The 19,452-nt window shown below is 37.2% G+C and overlaps 1 protein-coding gene across 5 annotated transcripts in view; it reads right to left on the bottom strand.

Moving 5' to 3' along the window:
- The window catches only part of Lrif1 (ligand dependent nuclear receptor interacting factor 1), a 72,445-nt gene that overhangs the window by 5,089 nt on the left and 47,904 nt on the right, over positions 1–19,452 (bottom strand). The window contains exon 1 of one of the 5 annotated variants that reach the window (XM_038311434.1): positions 8,754–9,109. The exons of 2 other annotated variants lie outside the window; for them this stretch is intronic. In XM_038311434.1, the coding sequence (XP_038167362.1) occupies positions 8,754–8,821 (68 nt within the window). In that variant the 5' untranslated portion in view covers positions 8,822–9,109. Of the gene's footprint in view, positions 1–8,753; positions 9,110–19,452 lie in introns of those variants that run through there. 2 more of the 5 variants (XM_038311439.1, XM_038311438.1) reach the window with 2 other exon arrangements.

Below are 19,452 nucleotides of genomic sequence, written 5' to 3'. Positions count from 1 at the left end.
TAAAGATATAATCAACTTTGATTCAGATCTCACAAGTAGATTATGAAATATTAACATTTATTCCAAAACAAAGAGGTTTTAAAATTGTACTCAAACACAATGCTATTATAAATGACTCTCCACACTATCACCATTCGCTTCTGCGTTAATTTCTTCCTACTGTCTTCCTTTACTTTTACTGAGCAGGACTTTTACTCCAACTCTTAACTGTGCTACTTCTATCACTCTCACTTGACAAATTCTGACAACTTTTTCCTCCTGTTTGAGATCTCTCATGTGATGATATTTCAGTTTGTCATATTCTTATACTGTCATCTTAATGGATATACTCATAAAGCAACCATTTCCTTCTTAGATTATTATTTCCATGTATGTGAGATTTCATGTTCCACAGTTCTTGAATATAGCAATTATTTCTAATAAAACATTCTGTACATAATATCATGGAAATTTTGGTTGAGAGGTATTCTTTTTTATAAAGGTGGAGTATAACTGAAAGGGAATACTTTTTATTAATTAGTCCATGGTGATCTCCATTCTTATGAGGTATTCTTTAATACAAATTGTCAGTTTTACAGAAAGGCAAGATACATTAATCTCTGTATAATCCAGATTTGCTGGTTACTTGGTATAGACTTATCAAATTATACCCAAACCACCTTTCAGATCCTAGAAAGTGCAGTGTTCTCATGGAATGCAAGACGATTTCCTCTACCAAGGTGCTTCTCTCATACAACTCTATATGGAGCTTAAGTCTCAGAATAAATGATAACTTCTGAGATACATTCTTTAGCCAACTTAACTATCCTTGTCCTTTCTTCATAATAAACTTATCCCAGTTAATTTTCTTCATGCCACATATTCTTATCATATACCCAAATTTTTGTCTAGAGACTGTCTTTCATACTAAAGTTTAAAAACATTAACTGTGGAGTACACATTCATAGATTTAATATGTTTGACTAAATGCAAAGGAAGAAAACCTTAAAGATAAACACTAATTCTCAAAAGTGTAAGGGTCTGTTTTACCACCATGGATGTGATTTGAAAATCAAGTAAAAATGAAAGAAAAAAAAACCACCCAAAATTCTATGTATCCTCACTACAATCCAAACAACATGTTCCCCCAGAAAGTTTGGAAACAGACTTCTGTGTATGAAAACTTACACTAACTTTTAATAGATTTAGAGAAATATAAAGCCAAAGAAAAGTCTCAATTCTTACTTTCAGGGTTTGAAGATCCATCTGCACTATCTCTGCAACTCTAAGTTCAACATGAATTTATTCAGCATTAAATGAAAATATACTCAGTGAGAGATGAGCATGGCTACTCATGCATCAAAATCTTAACACTTAGGGGATGGAGATGGCTGAAGGTGAACCTGAGTGAGAGAACAATACCAGGTCTCAAAACCAACCAGGAAGTACCTAGATACATGGTTCAAACACCAGGCTTTGATTAGGGGAAAGGGATCAATAAATTATAGCCTGCAGGCTAAACCTAATCCATTCTGGTTTTCCGTTAAACCATGTAGCTTTCGAACTTTAAAAGAGAATTCTGTACCACGTTCTATCATGAGATTAAACTGCCGTATGCAAAAATATAAGTTAGTTTTATTTATGACACAGTGGCTGCCGAGCTGCAACAACAGAGATGAACAGTTCCAAGAGAGACTGATTCTCCAAGTCTAAATATTTGCTATCAGAACCCATAAGCAATGTATTTGCTGAATGCCCCACTATAACTAAGTACATAAAGTACATAAGCACAGGTAATTATCATGAAATGATGCATTTGAAGAGATTAAGAAAAATGCTTGCACCTGAACCTTTTCCTAAAATATCCTCATTCCAAGACTTTCAACCATCTTTGAGAACTCATCATAGTTAAAGAACAGAAGTCTTTTTTACTCTGTACTCTTTTTCACATAGTTTCCTAAGTACTAATGAATTATTATCAATAAAAAACTTTGTATCTGTAGCTTCTTTGGGATACAAGATATATAGTCAAACTCTCCCTTGACTTTTACTCAGAATCTTGTGAGCTCCTGAAACTCAAATGGCCAGAATGTCTCTTCCCTTCCATACTCGAAGATGGCATCTCAAAAAATGGGAGAGTTCATTATTATTATTTCTGATGCAATGGAAGCCAAGAAAGAATTTGAACACAATGATACGAAAAGTTTCTGGGAGTCAGGTTGGAGGATGACTAAACATGTATACTGGAAATAATGACGTAAGAGTCATTAATAGACTTTAAGAGTAGTTTAGTGGGAGAAAAATTGTTAAGTATGGAGAGTAAACACACACAACTCCTAAGAACTTTAATTCCTGAAGAGGAAAATCCTGGGAAGCAAGCTAGAGGAGAAACTGAGCAAGAAGGGATTTTTCTTTTTTTCCTAAAAGTGAGATGAACCAGAGAATATGTAAATCAGTGCCTTAATTTTTTTCCTTTTCTATAGTGATTTTAAAGAATAAAACTTTTTTTAAAAAAGGTTGAAGTCACAGAGGATCATAAAAAGATTATAAGCTTGGGGCTGGAGAGATGGCTCAGAGGTTAAGAGCATTGCCTGCTCTTCCAAAGGTCCTGAGTTCAATTCCCAGCAACCACATAGTGGCTCACAACGATCTGTAATGGGGTCTGGTGCCCTGTTCTGGCCTGCAGGCATATACACAGACAGAATACTGTATACATAATAAAAAAAAAAAGATTATGAGCCGGATACAAGTCCAAAGACAGAAGATGGTATGTAGTGTTAAATCACAATTAAAAAGCAATATTCTAGAAGGTCTTGAAGGTCTCTTTTGTGATTATTTCTACTAAAACATTATTCTCAAGATTATCAAGTATGTCTTCACACTTAAGTCTGTCTTTCTTTCACCCCATTCTCTACCTGCTCTGTTGCAAATGACAGTTTCCTTCCCCACTGGTTTTTGAGACAGGGTTTCTCTGTATAGCCCTGGCTGTCCTGAAACTCACTCTGTAGAGCAGGCTGGCCTTGAACTCACAGAGATCCACCTGCCTCTGTTTCCCAGGTGCTGGGATTAAAGGTGTGGTGCCACTAATGCCTGGGGCAAATGACACTCTTACCATATATTCCTCATTTTATGGCTTTATTGTGTATAATGTGTTCTCTTGACTTTCTTAATGTTTCCTTTCTAACTTTCCTGTATTTTAAGTATTCATCCTCAAGTATTGCCCCAAATATAGTTTTTGCCCAACTCATTTTAATCCCATTTTTCTCCTTCAAGATATTTTTCCCTTAAAGATTTTCATGGTTTCAACAACTTCCCTCAATTACCTCCTTTGCAGCAATAATGACCACTAGTTACACCTTTTTACTCCTATTCCCACTATTAATCTTCACTTCATAATTGTTGTCTTTTACCAAACATTTTAATTTAAATACCATCATTTAAAATCCAACAAGGTAAAATTAATCTCTATGAAAACTAGTACTACATTCTCCTTTCCAACTATGTAAAGCATTGACTGTTAGCTCACATAGATTGATTACCCGATCAGCTTTGACCTATCATCCTCATAGCACAATGAATACATGCTTATAAAAGGTAAACAGCTAAGAAATATATTCTAAGTGAGTGACATATCCAAACTATAAAGTTTTCACTTTTCTATTGCCTTCCCCATTTTGTTTTCTTTACCACTGGAACATGCAGTATCTTAATTTGCTCCCACCACCTTGTGTATTGCATTCTTCATCTCATCCCTGTATTTTGCAATGGTGTTTAGCTTTTCTGATTGTAACTGCTGCTGACTAGCATGTATCTATGATTAATGCTGGTCTCATGTTGCTTCATATCAGTTTTAAACGAATACCTACCATTGCTAATCCAATTTGCAAAAAAAAAAAAAAAAACAAACTATAATCAATAGCTATACCACTGTTACCTATAACTTCTCTACATGAAATCTCTGCTCTTATCAGAGAAACTCTTTTTTGCCATGTGCATTATTGAACTAAATATTCTTTGGTCTATCAACAACAACATAAAATGAAGTTTTAATTCTACCTCTTCCATAAAATATCTGACAGTCATACCAACTCAATTTTTGTCAACTTTAGAATATCAAGCATTATTGATTTTATTCCAGTTAATATTGGCATACAATGCCCTTACTACTACCTTCTTTTTAAAAAAGAAATCAAATATTGTTTTTCATAGTAACTTGAAGTTCCTTAAGATGAGAAACTCAATAACTGCAATTTTTTTCAAATACCAGGAATCGTGAACTCTCAAAAATATCACAAAAAAACCAATGTAATTCTTCCCAATGGCCAATCCAAGAAAACTATTTCAATACTTTGTTTAGCCCCCTTTGATATAAATATATTTCAACTATTAGAAAAATTTGCCTAACAAAGTAGAAGCTTTAACAGAAATAACCTACATTTTACAATTATTTGTATTAAGAGCAAGGATATTTAAAATGACATGTAACTGAATAAATTAGACTTTTAATACCTCACAGGTTAAAAGGTTTCCCTATTATTGATTTACAAAGAAATGCACTTTATACAGCAAACTTTATATATCTGTCTATCTGTATTTACAACTGCCACTTCCCTGCCAAAGAGACAGAAAAAAAAATGCAACTTCTTCCAAATTTACATATCATTAGAGATTCACATAATCTACCACAGACCATAAATTCTTTAAGGATAGCTTTTCCTACTCATAGCTCCTCTGTATCTAATAGAGCAAATTAACACAGGAGCCGAAGTGATACCTACAAGCTATTAAAAATGATTTGACTTATTGACAAATGAGTTCTTAAAACTAAACTGAAATGCAGACTTCTAAAGAAAAGTGAGAATGAAATTCATACATACTCTTTCAACGAATATACACATTTTCCAGCTTTAGTAGGAATCCTCAATAGTTTAATCAAAATCACACTAAGACTCCACCTTCTTAAAAAGATTCCATTTTCTTAGAGATCATATTCTGTGGCCTAATGACACCACTAAATGAATCTTCATCTCATGCTCGTTTGAACACTTAGAATTACTAGAGCACTAGCTACATTAAACCACTTGGTATATGGAGAAACTACACACACACACACACACCCAAACCAAACAAAAAAAACAAAAACCAAACCAAAACAACAACAACAAAAGAACAACTTAAATTCTAAGACTTAAGGGGGCTGGAGAGATGGCTCAGAGGTTAAGAGCACTGACTGCTCTTCCAGAGATCCTGAGTTCAATTCCCAGCAACCACATGATGCTCACAACCATCTGTAATGAGATCTGGTGCCCTCTTCTGGCCAGCAAGCATACATACATACAGAACACTTGTGTACATAATAAATAAGTAAATCTTTAAAAAAAAATTCTAAGACTTAAAAGAGAAATACATTAGAAAGATTATAGGCTTCTAATTCTGGCTCTTTCCCTTACTGGCTATCTGATTTTAGAAAACCTACTAACTACGGTAACACACATTTGTAGTTCTAGCTCACTTAAGAGGACTGAGTAGGCGTGGGAAGATGACATTGAGATTTGGTGTTCAAGTTGGTCAATACAGTGATAGCCCATCTCAAAATTAAGACTCCTGCTAAATGTCCTAACATAATTATATAATTTCTGAGTTTCATTTTACTATTCTAATATGGATATTCATCATTCATATATTAGAAATGGAATGATGGACACTATGGAGATTAATGAGCATTTTATAGTTTTGAAAATAATGATTTTTCAGCTGTTAGACCATTTTCCTTATTTATTTGTAAAAATATATAAGAACCTAATACTACCATACAATAATAAATACTATGCAATATTTATGTAATAATATGGTCATATAACTCTAATCTTAAAAGTCAAGGAAGAAGAGACATATATTGTCATTATATTATATTTTATAGCTAGAAAAATACAAGCGCTTAAAATATTTTTAATATCTCATACAGAATCAATTACATGTTTTCTGTAAGCAGTCTTATCCATATTTTGTATGATATGATAGTTATAAAAAATCTCATCATGCAACAATTCAACTGCATAAACAAGTAGATCTGTGACAGAGTACAGTTAGCTTACATGCTGTTTATTTCTCTTCGTGGTCTATTCAAAAGTTGTAAAGATAAAACTTCACAACAAAAGACCTCAACCAGCATTTTCTTTCCAGGAGCATCAAACCACATTCTGAGAGAAGTAATTTTAACAGGGCATGTGTATGTTTGTCTTATCTAATTCCAAATATTAGAAAAATGGCAGAGTATCTTGCAAAAAACAGCAATCTGTTGATCAGGTCTGCTGATTTTCCATCCCACTTTTTAAAGATCTAACCCATATTCTCTACCACCTAATCCAGGCTCTCACTATTTCTCAAAAGCTACCTGAAATATAACCCTTACTCCAAACCAGTACTGTCATTAGTTAGCCAAACTACACACCTAACTGCATCAATCCTAGTCTTAAAATTTTCTGACCAATCAATGTCTAAAAGATGAAGTCATTACCAGACGGAAACAACCCTTAGGAGCTATCATCCCACCTCTGTTATACAGTGAGTAATTACGGTCTCAGTGCAAGCCTGAATAAATTAACTGGATACTATGCCACAAATACCCAGACTTTGCTTTGTACCTGTACGACTGAATTTCCTATTTTTATGACTGATTAAATCAGATAAATAATAAACATCCTTTATGACAATACTGAATTTTCATTAAAAGAATAGTAACTCAAGGAAAGTTCATCTACAGAAGAGAAAATCCTAACAATTTTACAAAGAAGAGAACAGTCCCCCGCCACCCCACCCCTGTCTCTAAGTATGTATGTCTTCCAATAGCACAAAGGAAGTGATATTAATCAAATTATTTACATAATTACATTTCAACATCAGGCATGTTGTTACGAAACGAAGTATAACCAAATATGTAACTAGTAAGGAAAGTATCATACACCTCAGGAAACCGTCTGGTGATAAATGTCCCTAATATGTTATATCAGACAATTTAAAAGAAATAAAAGCATGTAAGTATCACAAAGCACCAACACATAAACCAATGAATTAATGAATGCGAAATGACTTATGTAAATAATCAAAACATAATTGAGTTTAAAATATTTTTCAGAGTTCAAGATTTGCCAAAACTATTAGAAACTGTTTAAAAGGGAACCCCAGTGCACAATAAAAAACTTTCGATTCCCTTAATCTTACTTCTGGAACTGAAAACGAATGCAACCTTAAAACACCTGCTCTACGTTCTATGGTACTTCAGATATAAATATGCAGGCACAAAAATGTAGGAAAAATTAGTTATTAAAAAGTAGTTCTCCCTTTGCCTCTCTGTTTCGGATACAATCTGTTTCCGAATTCCCACAAAACACAAACGTCCTTTGTACCAAAGCGCTATCTCTAGTGATCCGCGCTATAAGGGTTCTTCTATCAACAGCTCACTATTGACTATTAATGACTTTTGTTTTTGTAGCAGCCCAACAGCAACTTCCTACAGATTCAGGTGGAGGCAGGATAGTCTCGTCTTTTTAACCCAGAGGTCTAGAAATTCAGTTTTTAAAAAGTCGTCACTCTTCACTGCAGTTGGGATTTGTATCTACTCGTAACTAAAAGAAACCTACCTCGGGCTGAAAACGGAACACAGAAGTTATATTCCTATCATAGTAGCAAATATTAAGATAATCCTTTATGTCTTTCTTACACCAATTCTTCTTTCTTCCTTTTTTACTAAAATATTCTTAGGTGCTATTATTTTGATCAGAAAGAGGCTCATTAGTCTAACTACTAACGAACAAGCTGCAAGGAACGCCAGACAGCCTGTTTTTCTTCACCCGCACGTCCCTTTCATGAGTTTTGCTCTTAAATTTCACGCTGTTCATTTACCTTCTACAGACTTAACTAACCTTTGCTTCTCACCTTGCTTCCCATTAACCACGGAATTCATAAATTAAAACATTTCCCCTAAACGAACAGTTTGCTGTTCTTGCAACTATTTCACCTGGATTAACACAAACTTAAAAAGTTACTGGTGGATCTGCTTTTTAACCAGAGAAGACTGTGGCAGACCGTAATCCTAACACTAAGGAAGCCCAGGCTGGATAGAGGACAGCTTCCGTTAAGTAGTGAGTTTCCTACCTAGCCAGAGCCACACTGATAGTGACATCAGCCAACTGTCCCTAGTAGAGACAACCAATGAGATGCTCTCCTTTCACAACCCGTTTCCAGCGCGCTGCCGGGAAAAGCTGACTTAACGTTTACAGTTTTCACTTTTCTCCGACTTAGTTGAACATTTCAAACACTATAGTCCCTAAATACATTAACAATGTGACTATTTCACTCGAAGGTCCAGCGCGCCCCGGGGCTGCACTTGCTAATCCACGACGTGCGTTTCGTTGCCAGGGCTTGAGATTCTTGCAGAAGCGTTCTGAAAACCTGGAGCGACGCCATGTTGCTTTTATTCCGTGGGCATCTACTCCGTCCGCCTATGAAATTCAAGCCGCCGGCGTCCCGCGCGCCTGAGTCCGAGGGAGGCTAAGTGCGTCACGAACGGCGGGCGTTTTACGTTTCCGCGAGAGCACTGTGCGCCCGGGGCCCTCGAGCGCCGGGGTGAGGCAGTGCGCTTGCTCGCTCGCCCGCTCGCCCGCCCGCTCGGACGGCCGGGCCCCGCAGCTACCCACGCTGCCCGGCTGAGCATCGGCCCACGCGGCCGTTTGAGATACACGGGGCGGCGGGAAGGGCTGGGAACTGGTACTTACCAATGCGAACCCGAGCCTGAATTTTCCTCGGCGGCTTTCAGAAAGGCGCTCTGGAGAATATTAGACATTTTAGACGGGGTGAGTGGGAGGGGACGGGAAAGTGAGCAGTGTGGGGGACGCGGTCCCCAACCAGGCGCGAGCCAGAGAGAGCGTGGGGAACCCGCAGCCAAGGAGGGGCGTGCCGCGGGCGGAAAGGGACGTGTGACGGCGGCGCCCGAGAGGGAGCTTCCCGGCTCCCAAGGGAAGTGGCTGTGGAAGCCGGAAGACGCGACCGCACCCTCCCAGATTCAGGCAGGTTCAGGCGAGTCTCGGAGCCACGTGACGAGCCCCGGCCAATCGCGGAGGACGCGGGGGGCGTGACATTACTGGCACCGCCCGCTAGTCCTGCTGCTGCCGGGTAGACAGCCGAGGCCCGGCGCTGGGGACCACGCCCACCTCTGCCAGCGGCTACGACGAGCAAAGCTCTCGGCCCGGGCTGACTCCGACGTCACACACGGTTACCAAGGCGAATGGATCGCGGCGGCCCCGCCCCTGTGACGGGGTCCAATCGCCAGCGAAGGTTGATGTCTCTTCTTCCGGATCAAATGAGGAATCAAAAGAGAAAGTTTCCTCGCCGCCTACACGAAATAAAACATTTCCGGGGTCAGTAGTTAACTGCACGCGCTTGTGCGTGAGCCTTTGCTTGCCAAAGGCGTCGCGTCACGTCGTCGTCCTTGGCGGCTTGCTTCAGTAGACGTGGGCGGGTCTTTGGTAGTTACAAATTGTTGAGAATCTTTATATTCCTGTGGCTAGAATTTATTTTCTTTTTCTTTTTTCTTTTAGGAGTTTCTTTTGTTTTTCTTTCTATTTCTTGAAGTTTTGCCTCTAAATCGATTAGCCATTTCCTCCACGCCCACACTCATGCCTCATTTAAAGCTTATCTTATTGTCATAGAGTCTTCAAGTCGCTGTATGTTTAATTCCCGGCGATACACTTTGAACAGCTTGTTTAAATTTACAGAGAACAGTTCTCAGACATCTTTAGAATCATACAATTTGGCGACTGTTGTGCAATTACTTGAAATTACACTCATTAATGGGTAGAAGACATTCTTGTTCAATTAGGTGTGGAATGTTGTGAAAGTGGTTTTGAAGATAGAGTTTTATTTGGTATACACAATCTTGTACACTCAACTGTTAAAACTGAGGATGCTGACAAGGTAGACAACTTCAAGGTTCACATTATTTTAAAATGGAATTACTTCCCAAGTTTAGTGACACAGGAGGATGTGGAGTTTAAAGTCATCCTTGGCTACCCAACAAGTAGAAGGCCAAGTAGAATCTGAGCTCAGCATGGTCTCCATAGTGAGTTCCAGATTAGCCAGGTCTACACAATGAGACCCTATTATTTTTTTAAAGGGGGGGGGGACTGTGTTTGCTTGTTTGCTTGCTATCTTACCAACTGCCACTCATCGATTAGATTCTCTAGTCTTGCTTTTCAGAATCATCACTACTACACCTACAAGACTAATTGTCATAGGTTGGGCTATCCGGACTTCGGAAGGCAGGAAATTTCTGTGAAAGGAAAGGGAGAAATTTGTCAGAGAGAGGGGGAGAAAAGGAGGGAGGGAGGGATACCAAAAATGCCAAAAAAAGGTGTTATCTCAGACTAAATCTGAAATAGTCTTGAAAGTTTTTCCCATGGAGAAAGTAGGCATGAGGCTTTATGCCCCATGATAATCAGTTACTGCACCTATACTGTGACCAAAAGAAAAATGGGGTTTCATAACCATGTGTAAGAAGGAATTCTTTAGGCAAGGGGCTGATTGCTGAGGCATGTCTACTGGCGACAGTACAAGCAGCTGGAATAAAAAAGACCATGATCACATCTGAGGAAAATTCTGGGAGCTGGATCACAGCATTACATGCTCATTAAACAACTCATGCAACTGTTTATTGCAATTAATGCTGTATATTTCACACTTAATACCTTTAGTCAGCAACACTATTATTTATTCTTTCACCCGATGCCTTGGCAATGTACTTGAATGTGTTTTTTCCTACCTTTTGATCTCCTCAGTGTGCTATGAAGGTCCATTCCTGCATTTATTAAATAAGTGAGTTCTCATTCACTCTTCCTCTTATTTTCTCAAACTGTTTCTCTACAGCTGATTATATTCCTGCCCATCATTTTAATTACTACCTCTAACCTATTATTACATTACAAAATGTGTACATAATAACATGTTCCAGACATTGCTAAGTGCTTTATAAATAGACACTCATTTTCTTCTAAAAGCTAGTAAAAATATTATATAGAAATGAATAAACTAACCATAGACCAGGCAAATAACTCTCTGGAAGCAACAAAGATGATGATTAGTGGGGCTAAGTTCTAAATTCAGTTGCTTGCCTGAAGATTCTATGCATCTTGCTCCTAACTCACAGGTATCTCTATCTTCAGTTTTTACTTCTCATCAGATTTGTGTATACCTGTATTTTCATAAGCATTGTTAAGAGCTATTGTTATAAAATCACCTTAAAAAGAAATATGTTCAAAATCAAACATTTTTACTACATTTTTTTCATTTTAGTTTTATAAGATAGCAGAAGTCACTGAAAGACAGTGAAATCAAACAGAATAATATATCATATTTTAAAATAGGACACATCTTTCTGCTGCATTCAGGAAACACATCTCCAAGAAATACACCTTAACATCAAAGATAAACATCATCTCAAGGTAGAAAAGGTGGAGAAAGAGATTCCAAGGGAACTGACATAAGAAGCAAGCTGGTGTAGCCATTTTAACACCTGACAAAATAGACTTTATACCAAATCTGATTAGAAGAGATGGGGAAGGATACTACATAGTCATCCAAGGAATAATCCACCAAGATAATATTGCAATTGTAAACAATTATGCAGCAAAACAAGGGCACACAGGTTCATAATAGAAATACCACTATAGCTAAAATCATATATTTGTCCTCACACAGTGATATTGTGTGACTTAAATACCCCACTTGTAGCAACAGAAAGGTTATCTAAACAAAGGCTAAACAAAGAAACATTAAAGCAAAATTACATAATTAGATGGACCCAATAGATACTTACAGAATATTTTACATAAACATAAAAGATCACACCTTCTCAGCAGCTCAGGGAATTTCCTACAATGCTGAACCACATACCTTTATGCAATACAATCCTCAACAGAAATAGAAATTTAAAATAACAACTTGCATACTATCTGATCACAAAAATTAATGCTGGATATTAACAACAAGAGAAAAAACAGAAAGCTTATAAACTCATGGAAAAAGAAAAATGAACCACTGCATTAAAAAATAAAAAGGAGTCCCAACGGACTTGTGCTGATCAGGCTCAGGCCACGTCAGTCAGAAGAACAGGTGAGTGACTTACCTGCAGCAGAACTGCCCCACTCCCTAGATTCTGTTCCTACAGGTGTGCCTTTCCAGCTCATCATTTTATCTGTTGCTGGGTTCTGCCCCCAACTCTAGCAGCTTCCACTCACAAGAACAGATGTAGGCAGAAGAACATCCCTTCATCCCAACTCCAGCAAACTTCAGTTGCTCAGGTGCAGAACATATCAGTCAAAAGAACGGGTGCAGGTCACACCAATCAGAAGAACAGAGAGCCCTTGCTGCACCAAAGGCCAAGCTAACTGCCGGAAGGCCAGCTCCCAACTTGGACAGAGACTCCCTACTAGGTCAGAGGTCATACCAGCTGCCAGAAACCCAGGCCACAAAAACTAGAAAATCATAGAGTAAATAGAAACCATGGAACAATGCACCCATTCAACAAAGACAAATTTGAAATGAGGAATTAGAGCTAAACATCGCAAACCCAGATCCTTAAATTCCAGTACAGGGATGTAATCAACAAGAGACAAGGCAATATGGCACCACCAGAGCTTAGTTATCCTATGACAGTGAGACCTGAATATTCCAACACTGCTGAAGCACAAGAAAAAACATTAAAATCAACTTTATGAAGATGATAGAGGTTCTTAAAGAAGAACTAAAACACTCCCTTAAAGAAATCAAGGAAAAGACAACCAAAAACTTGGAGGAAATCAATAAATCCCTTAAAGAATACCAAGAAAGCCAAGATTGGGGGGGGGGGGGGTGTAGACAAGCAAAGCAATTGGTTCGAGACCTGAAAATCAAAATAGAAGAAATAAAATACAAACTGAGGGAATTCAGGAAATGGAAAATCTGAGTAAATCTGGGTAAGTGGACAAAAACTACAGATACAAGCATCACCAGAAGAACACAAGAAATGGAAGAGAGAATCTTAAACATTGAAGATATGGTATGATTGAAGAAATAAATTCTTAGAAGGAATAGATTAATTGTTCAAAGAAAAATGTTAAATCTAAAAAAACTTCTAACATGAAATGCCCAGTAAATCCAGGACACCACAAAAAGACCAAACCTAAGAACAATAACAACAGGAATAAAAGAAGGAGAGAAATCCCAGCTCAAAAACCCAGAAAATATATTGAATAGAAGAAAATTTCCCTAACCTAAAGAAGAATATCCCCATAAAAGTACAGGAAGCATACAGAAGACCAAGTAGATTGGATAAGAAAAGAAATTCCCTGAGTCAGATAATAATCAAAACACTAAACATACAGAACAAAGAATATTAAAAGCTGCCAGTTCTGATAGGCAGACCTACCAGAATTACACTCAATTTCTCAATGGAGATTCTAAAAGTCAGAAGAGCTTGGACAGATGTCTTGCAGTCTTCAAGAGGCCACAGATGCCAACCCAGATTACTATACCCACAAAAATTATCAATAATCATAGATGAAAAAACAAGATATTTCATGACAAAATCAAATTTAAACAATATATATCCACAAATCCAGCTCTACAGAAGGTACGAGAAGAAAAACTCCAACCCGAGGAAGTAAACTACACCCATAAAACCGCAAGCAATAAACAATCTCACACCAGCAAAACCCAAACAAGGAAGTGCACACACACACACACACACGCACACGCACACACACTCTATCACCATCACCAAAAAATAATGAGAATTAACAATCACCATTCATTACTTATCAGTATCAATGGACTCAATTCAGCAATAAAAAGACACAGGCTAACAGAATAAATATAAAAACAGGATCCATCCTTCTGCTGCATATAAAAAACACCTCAACATCAAATACAAACATTACCTCAGAGTAAAGAGCTGGGAAAAGATTTTCCAATCAAATGGATCTAACAAGGAAGCTGGTATAGAACATTTCACCCAAACAAAAAAAGAATACACTTTCTTCTTAGGACCTCAAGGAACATCTCAAAAATTGACCATATACTTAGTCAGAAAGCAACTTTCAGCAGACACAAGAAAAATAAAACAACCCCTTGTGTCTTATCAGACCACCAGGGATTAAAGCTGGATTTCAACAACAACAGAAACAACAGGAAACTCACAAGCTGAGCAACTCTCTACTGAATTTTCACTGAGTCAAGTAATAAAGAAAGAAATTAAAGACTTCCTAGAATTCAGTGAAAATAAATGTACAATATGCCCAAAGTTATGGGACACAATGAAAGCAGTGAGAATAAGAAAGGTCATAGCACTAAGTATTTTCATAAAGAATATTAAGTGATCTCATACTAGTGATCTAATGGTACACTCAATAGCTCTAGAACAAAAGAGAAGGAAACACACCCAAGAGGTGTAAGTGGCATGAAATGATCAAACTCAGGCCTGAAATCAATAAAATAGAAAAAGAACAATACAAAGAATCAATGAAACAAGGAGTTGGTTCTTTGAGAAAATCAACACGAGAGATAAACCTTTATTCAAACTAAAAAACAGATAGAATATCCAAATAAATAAAATCAGAAATGACAAGGGGAAACCTAACAACAGACATTGAGGAAATCTAATGAATCATTTGGCCATACTTCAAAAACCTGTACTCCACAAAATTGGATTTTTTTAAATGGACAATTTCCTGGATAGATACCATGTACCAAAGTTAAATCAAGAGCAGATAAACAATTTAAATAGGCCTATGAGCCCCAAGGAAATACAAGCAGTCATTAAGTCTCCCAATCATGAAGAAGAAAAGAAGAAGGAGGAGGAGGAGAAGGAGGAGGAGGAAAAGAAGGAGGAGGAGGAGGAGGAGGAGGAGGAGGAGAAGGAGGAGGAGGAGGAGGAGGAGGAGGAGAAAGGAAGGAAGGAAGGAAGGAAGGAAGGAAGGAAGAAAGAAAGACAGAGAGAAAGAAAAACAAAACAATACAGGGCCAGATAGTTTTAGTGCAGAATTCTGCCAGACTTTCAAAGAAGAGGTAATATAATTCTCCTCAAATGATTACACAAAAAAGAATCAGAAAGAACATTGCTAAATTCATTTTATGAGGACACAGTTACCCTAAACTACACAACAAGGAAAGAGAATTACAGAACAATTTCCCTCATGAACATTGATGCAAAAAACAATAAAATACTAGCAAACCAAATGAAAGAAAACATCAAAAAGATCATTCACCATGAGCAAGTAGGAGTCATTCTAGAGATGCAGGGATTGTTCAACATATGAAAATTTGTTAATGTAATCCACCATATAAACAAACTGAAAGAAGACAACCACATGTGAATCTCATTAGATGTTGAAAAAAATCCTTTGATAAAACCCAGTACCCATTTGTGATTTTTACCAACCACAGGAGCTTATATTGGTGGAAGACGTATGGGATAATGAGATGGGAAAAGAGCGCCTTACCAAAGTGTCTTTTATAGAGAGGTTGAGACGTGGGACCCTCTTGTAAGAAAGGGAACTGTATAAAAGCCTGTCTTGCAGACATGAAAAAATGGTTTGGGTTTGAATATTGCTACCCCAAGATAATTTTATCCGTGTCTATTTAACTTTGTAACTAAAGTAGCTGCAAGAGGACATAAGATATATCGATCCCATATTTTACATTGCATTTTTCATTGGATCATACTAGATAATTGATTCTATATGCTTGGTGTCCAGGGAACTTACTCTCAGCAGTTGGTACTAGGTGTATCCCTGAGGCTCTCCTCTATTCTGTGTATGTAGGCCTTACTCTCCCTTCCAGAAGAATGAGACATGGTCAATGTTCCAAATGATATTTTCTCACATGTATCTATCTATATTGAATCATAAAAGTTCCAAGGATTAGGAGTTGAAGTTAGAAAATCCATACAAGAGATTTAAGAAATATTAGCACCCTGTTGAATCTTAAGAGGAAAAAAAACAAGAAATGATAATTTTCAGGGAGAATTATAACTGTTGCATGTGTGACTGACAAAATAAAACTAAAAACTGCCCAAGAAATCACCAATATAATGAGAAAAGAGCCTGCAAATTCATATTTTGTCTCATGAACTACTGATCCTTGCCAAGTGAGAGTCTGTTTTCACAGGTGTTTTGCCCTGAGGAAACCTGCTAAACAGGTAGTCAAATGCTGTCTAGGACTTGCATGACTCCCAGCAATATGGTAAAACATATGACCCAGGATAGGTAAAACAATCTTGTACAATTAAAAAAAAACTTCTGGAGGTACCACCATCACCCCTGATTTAAAGCTCTACTACAGAGCTATAGTAATAAAAACTCTTAAGGTATAGGTATAAAAAACAGACAGATGGATCAATGGAACTGAAGACCTAGACATAAATCCACACACTTAGTGACACCTGATTTTCAACAAAGAAGCCAAAATTATTCATCAGAAAAAAAGAGAAAACATCTTCAATGAATGGTGCTAGTCTAACTGGAGGTTGGCTAGTGGAAGAATGCAAATAGATACATATCTGTTACTGTGCACAAAACTCAAGTCCAATTGGATCAAAGATCTCAACATAAAACAAGATAAACTGAATCTGACAGATGAGAAAGTGGAGAATAGCCTTGACTGCACTGGCACAGAAGCACCTTCCTGAACAGAACACCAACTGCTAAGGCACCAAGATCAACAATTTATAAATGTGACCTCAAAAACTGAAAAACTTCTGTAAGGAAAAGGACACCATCAAAAGAACAAAGCAGCAGGCTACAGAATGGGAAAACATTTTCACCAACTCCAAATCTGACAGAGAGCTAATTTGTAAAATATATAAAGAACTCAAGAAACTGGACATAAATAAACCAAATAGTCCAATTTAAAAATGGGGTACATATCTAAACAAAGAATTCTCTCAATAGAGGAATCTTAAACGGAAGAGAAACACTTAAAGAAATGTTTATATCCTTAACCATCAGGAAAATACAAATCAAAATGACTTTGAGATTCCATCTTACATCTGTCAGAATGGATAGGATAAGATCAAAAACACAAGGACAGCTCATATTGATGAGGATGTGGAGCAAGGGGAATATTCCTTCCCTTCTGATTGTTGTGGTTTGAAAGAAAATGGTCCCCAAAGGGTGCTACACTAATGGGAGGCAGCCTTGCTGGAGTAGGTGTGGTGGTCTTGTTGGAGTAAGCATATCACTGCGGAGGCAGGCTTTGACATCTCCTATATGCCCTGTCCAGAAAGACAGTTTACTTCTTGTTACATTTAAATTAAGATATATCAAGCACCATGCCTGCCTGCATGGTACCATGTCCCACCATGATGATAAAGGATTAAACCTATGAAAATGTAAGTCACCCCAATAAATGATTTTTTTCTTTTTATAGAGTTGACATGGTGATGGTGTCTTCACAGCAATGAAACCATAACTGGTGGGAGTACAAATTTGTATAACCCCTTTGGAAATCAATATGACAATTTCTCAGATAATTGGGAATCAAGCTAACTCAAGACCCAACTATACCACTCCTGGGCATATACCCAAAGGGTGCTCCACCATACCATGAGGACACTTGCTCAACTATGTTCATAGTAGATTTACGAGTAATAGCAAGAAAGTGGAACAACTTAGATGTCCATCAACCAAAGAGTGGACAAAGAAAATATGGTACGCCGGGCGCTGATGGCCCAGTACTTGGGAGGCAGAGGCAGGTGGATCTCTGTGAGTTCGAGGCCATCCTGGTCTACAAGAGCTAGTTCCAGGACAGACTCCAAAGCTACAGAGAAACCCTGTCTTGGAAAAACAAAACAAAACAAAACAAAAAAAAAACAGAAAGAAAAATAAGAAAAAAAAAGAAAATATGGTACATTTATACAATGGAGTAAAACTCAGCTGTTAAAAACAAGTACATTGAAGTAGGAGGCCGTTTGTTCATTCCCAGATGCCCAGAATCAAAATAATCATGCAGAAACTATATCAATTAAATCACTGCTTGGCCAATCACTTAAGTGTATTGCTAGCTAGCTCTTACATCCAGAATTAACCCATTTCTGTTATTTTCTACTTTACCACAAGGCCTGTGGCCTACTGGCAAGGTTCCAGCTGGCAACTCACATCTTTCTCCTCTGGCAGCTACATGGTGTCTCCCTGACTCCACCTTCTCTCTCTCTCTCTCTCTCTCTCTCTCTCTCTCTCTCTCTCTCTCTCTCTCTCTCTCTCTCTCTCTCTCAATATATATATATATATATATATATATATATATATATATATATATATATTGTTAAGCCATTGGCAGAAAGCAGCTTCTTTATTCATTAACCAATAAAAGCAACACATATACAGAAAGACTTCCCACGCCAGGACATCATGAAAATTTTTGGCAAATGGGTGGAACTATAGAATATTCTGAGTTGAGGTAACCCAGACCTAGAAAGACAAACACAGCATGGACTCACTTATAAGTGGATATTAATGTTAAACTAAATGATAACCATGCGACTATCCACAGACCCAGAGAAGTGATGTAATAAGAGATAAAAATTAATAAAATTAGGGACAAAAATGGTGACATCACAATAGGCACCAAGAAAGTATAGAGAATCATAAGGACATATTTGAAAAAATCTGCACAACACTAAATTTAAGTAAGATAAGCAATATAAACAGATGTATAATTCATAGTGAAATAGATTCGATAATTAAAAGTCTTCCAACCAAGAAAAGCTCGGGGACAGGTAGATTTAGAATTCTACCAGAGTTTTAAAGAACAATTAACACAAACACTTCCCAAATTATTCTGCAAAGCAGAAAGAGAAGAAACATTGTATAATTCTTATAAGATCACAGTTACTCGGATACATAAACCATATAAAAATTACACCAAAAAGAGTTATAGACCACCTTACATTGTGAACATACATGCAAAATAATGCAACGCTTGCAAACCAAATACAAGAACACATCAAAAAGATCATTATTCCAAAACACAGCAATGATTCAACAAAATAAACCAATAATTCTAAACTGCCATATAAACAGACAAAAAGAAAAAAACCACATGATCATCTCATTAGATTCAGAAAAAGTCTTTGACAAAAAAAAACCCAACCAACCAACCAACCAACCAAACACACCCATTCAGAATAAAAATCCTTGCAAGACTAGGGATATGGGAACAAAATGAGGTCTTCCATTCTCTTTATACTTATTCAATATATAGTACCTTGTCTTAGCTACAGAAATAAGACATCTAAAGGATATCAAGTGGGATATAAATAAGAAAGGGAAAAGTCAAAGTATCTGTATTTGAAGTATTGTATATGATTATGTACAAAAATAACCCTAAAAACTCTACATGGGAATTTCTACAGCTGATAACCACTTTAAGCAAAGTAGCAGGACA

The sequence above is a fragment of the Arvicola amphibius genome, chromosome 14 (genome assembly GCF_903992535.2).
Source record: "Arvicola amphibius chromosome 14, mArvAmp1.2, whole genome shotgun sequence".
NCBI lineage: Eukaryota > Metazoa > Chordata > Mammalia > Rodentia > Cricetidae > Arvicola > Arvicola amphibius.
Note: the sequence above shows the minus strand (reverse complement) of the source record. Positions and strands in the feature narration are given on the sequence as shown.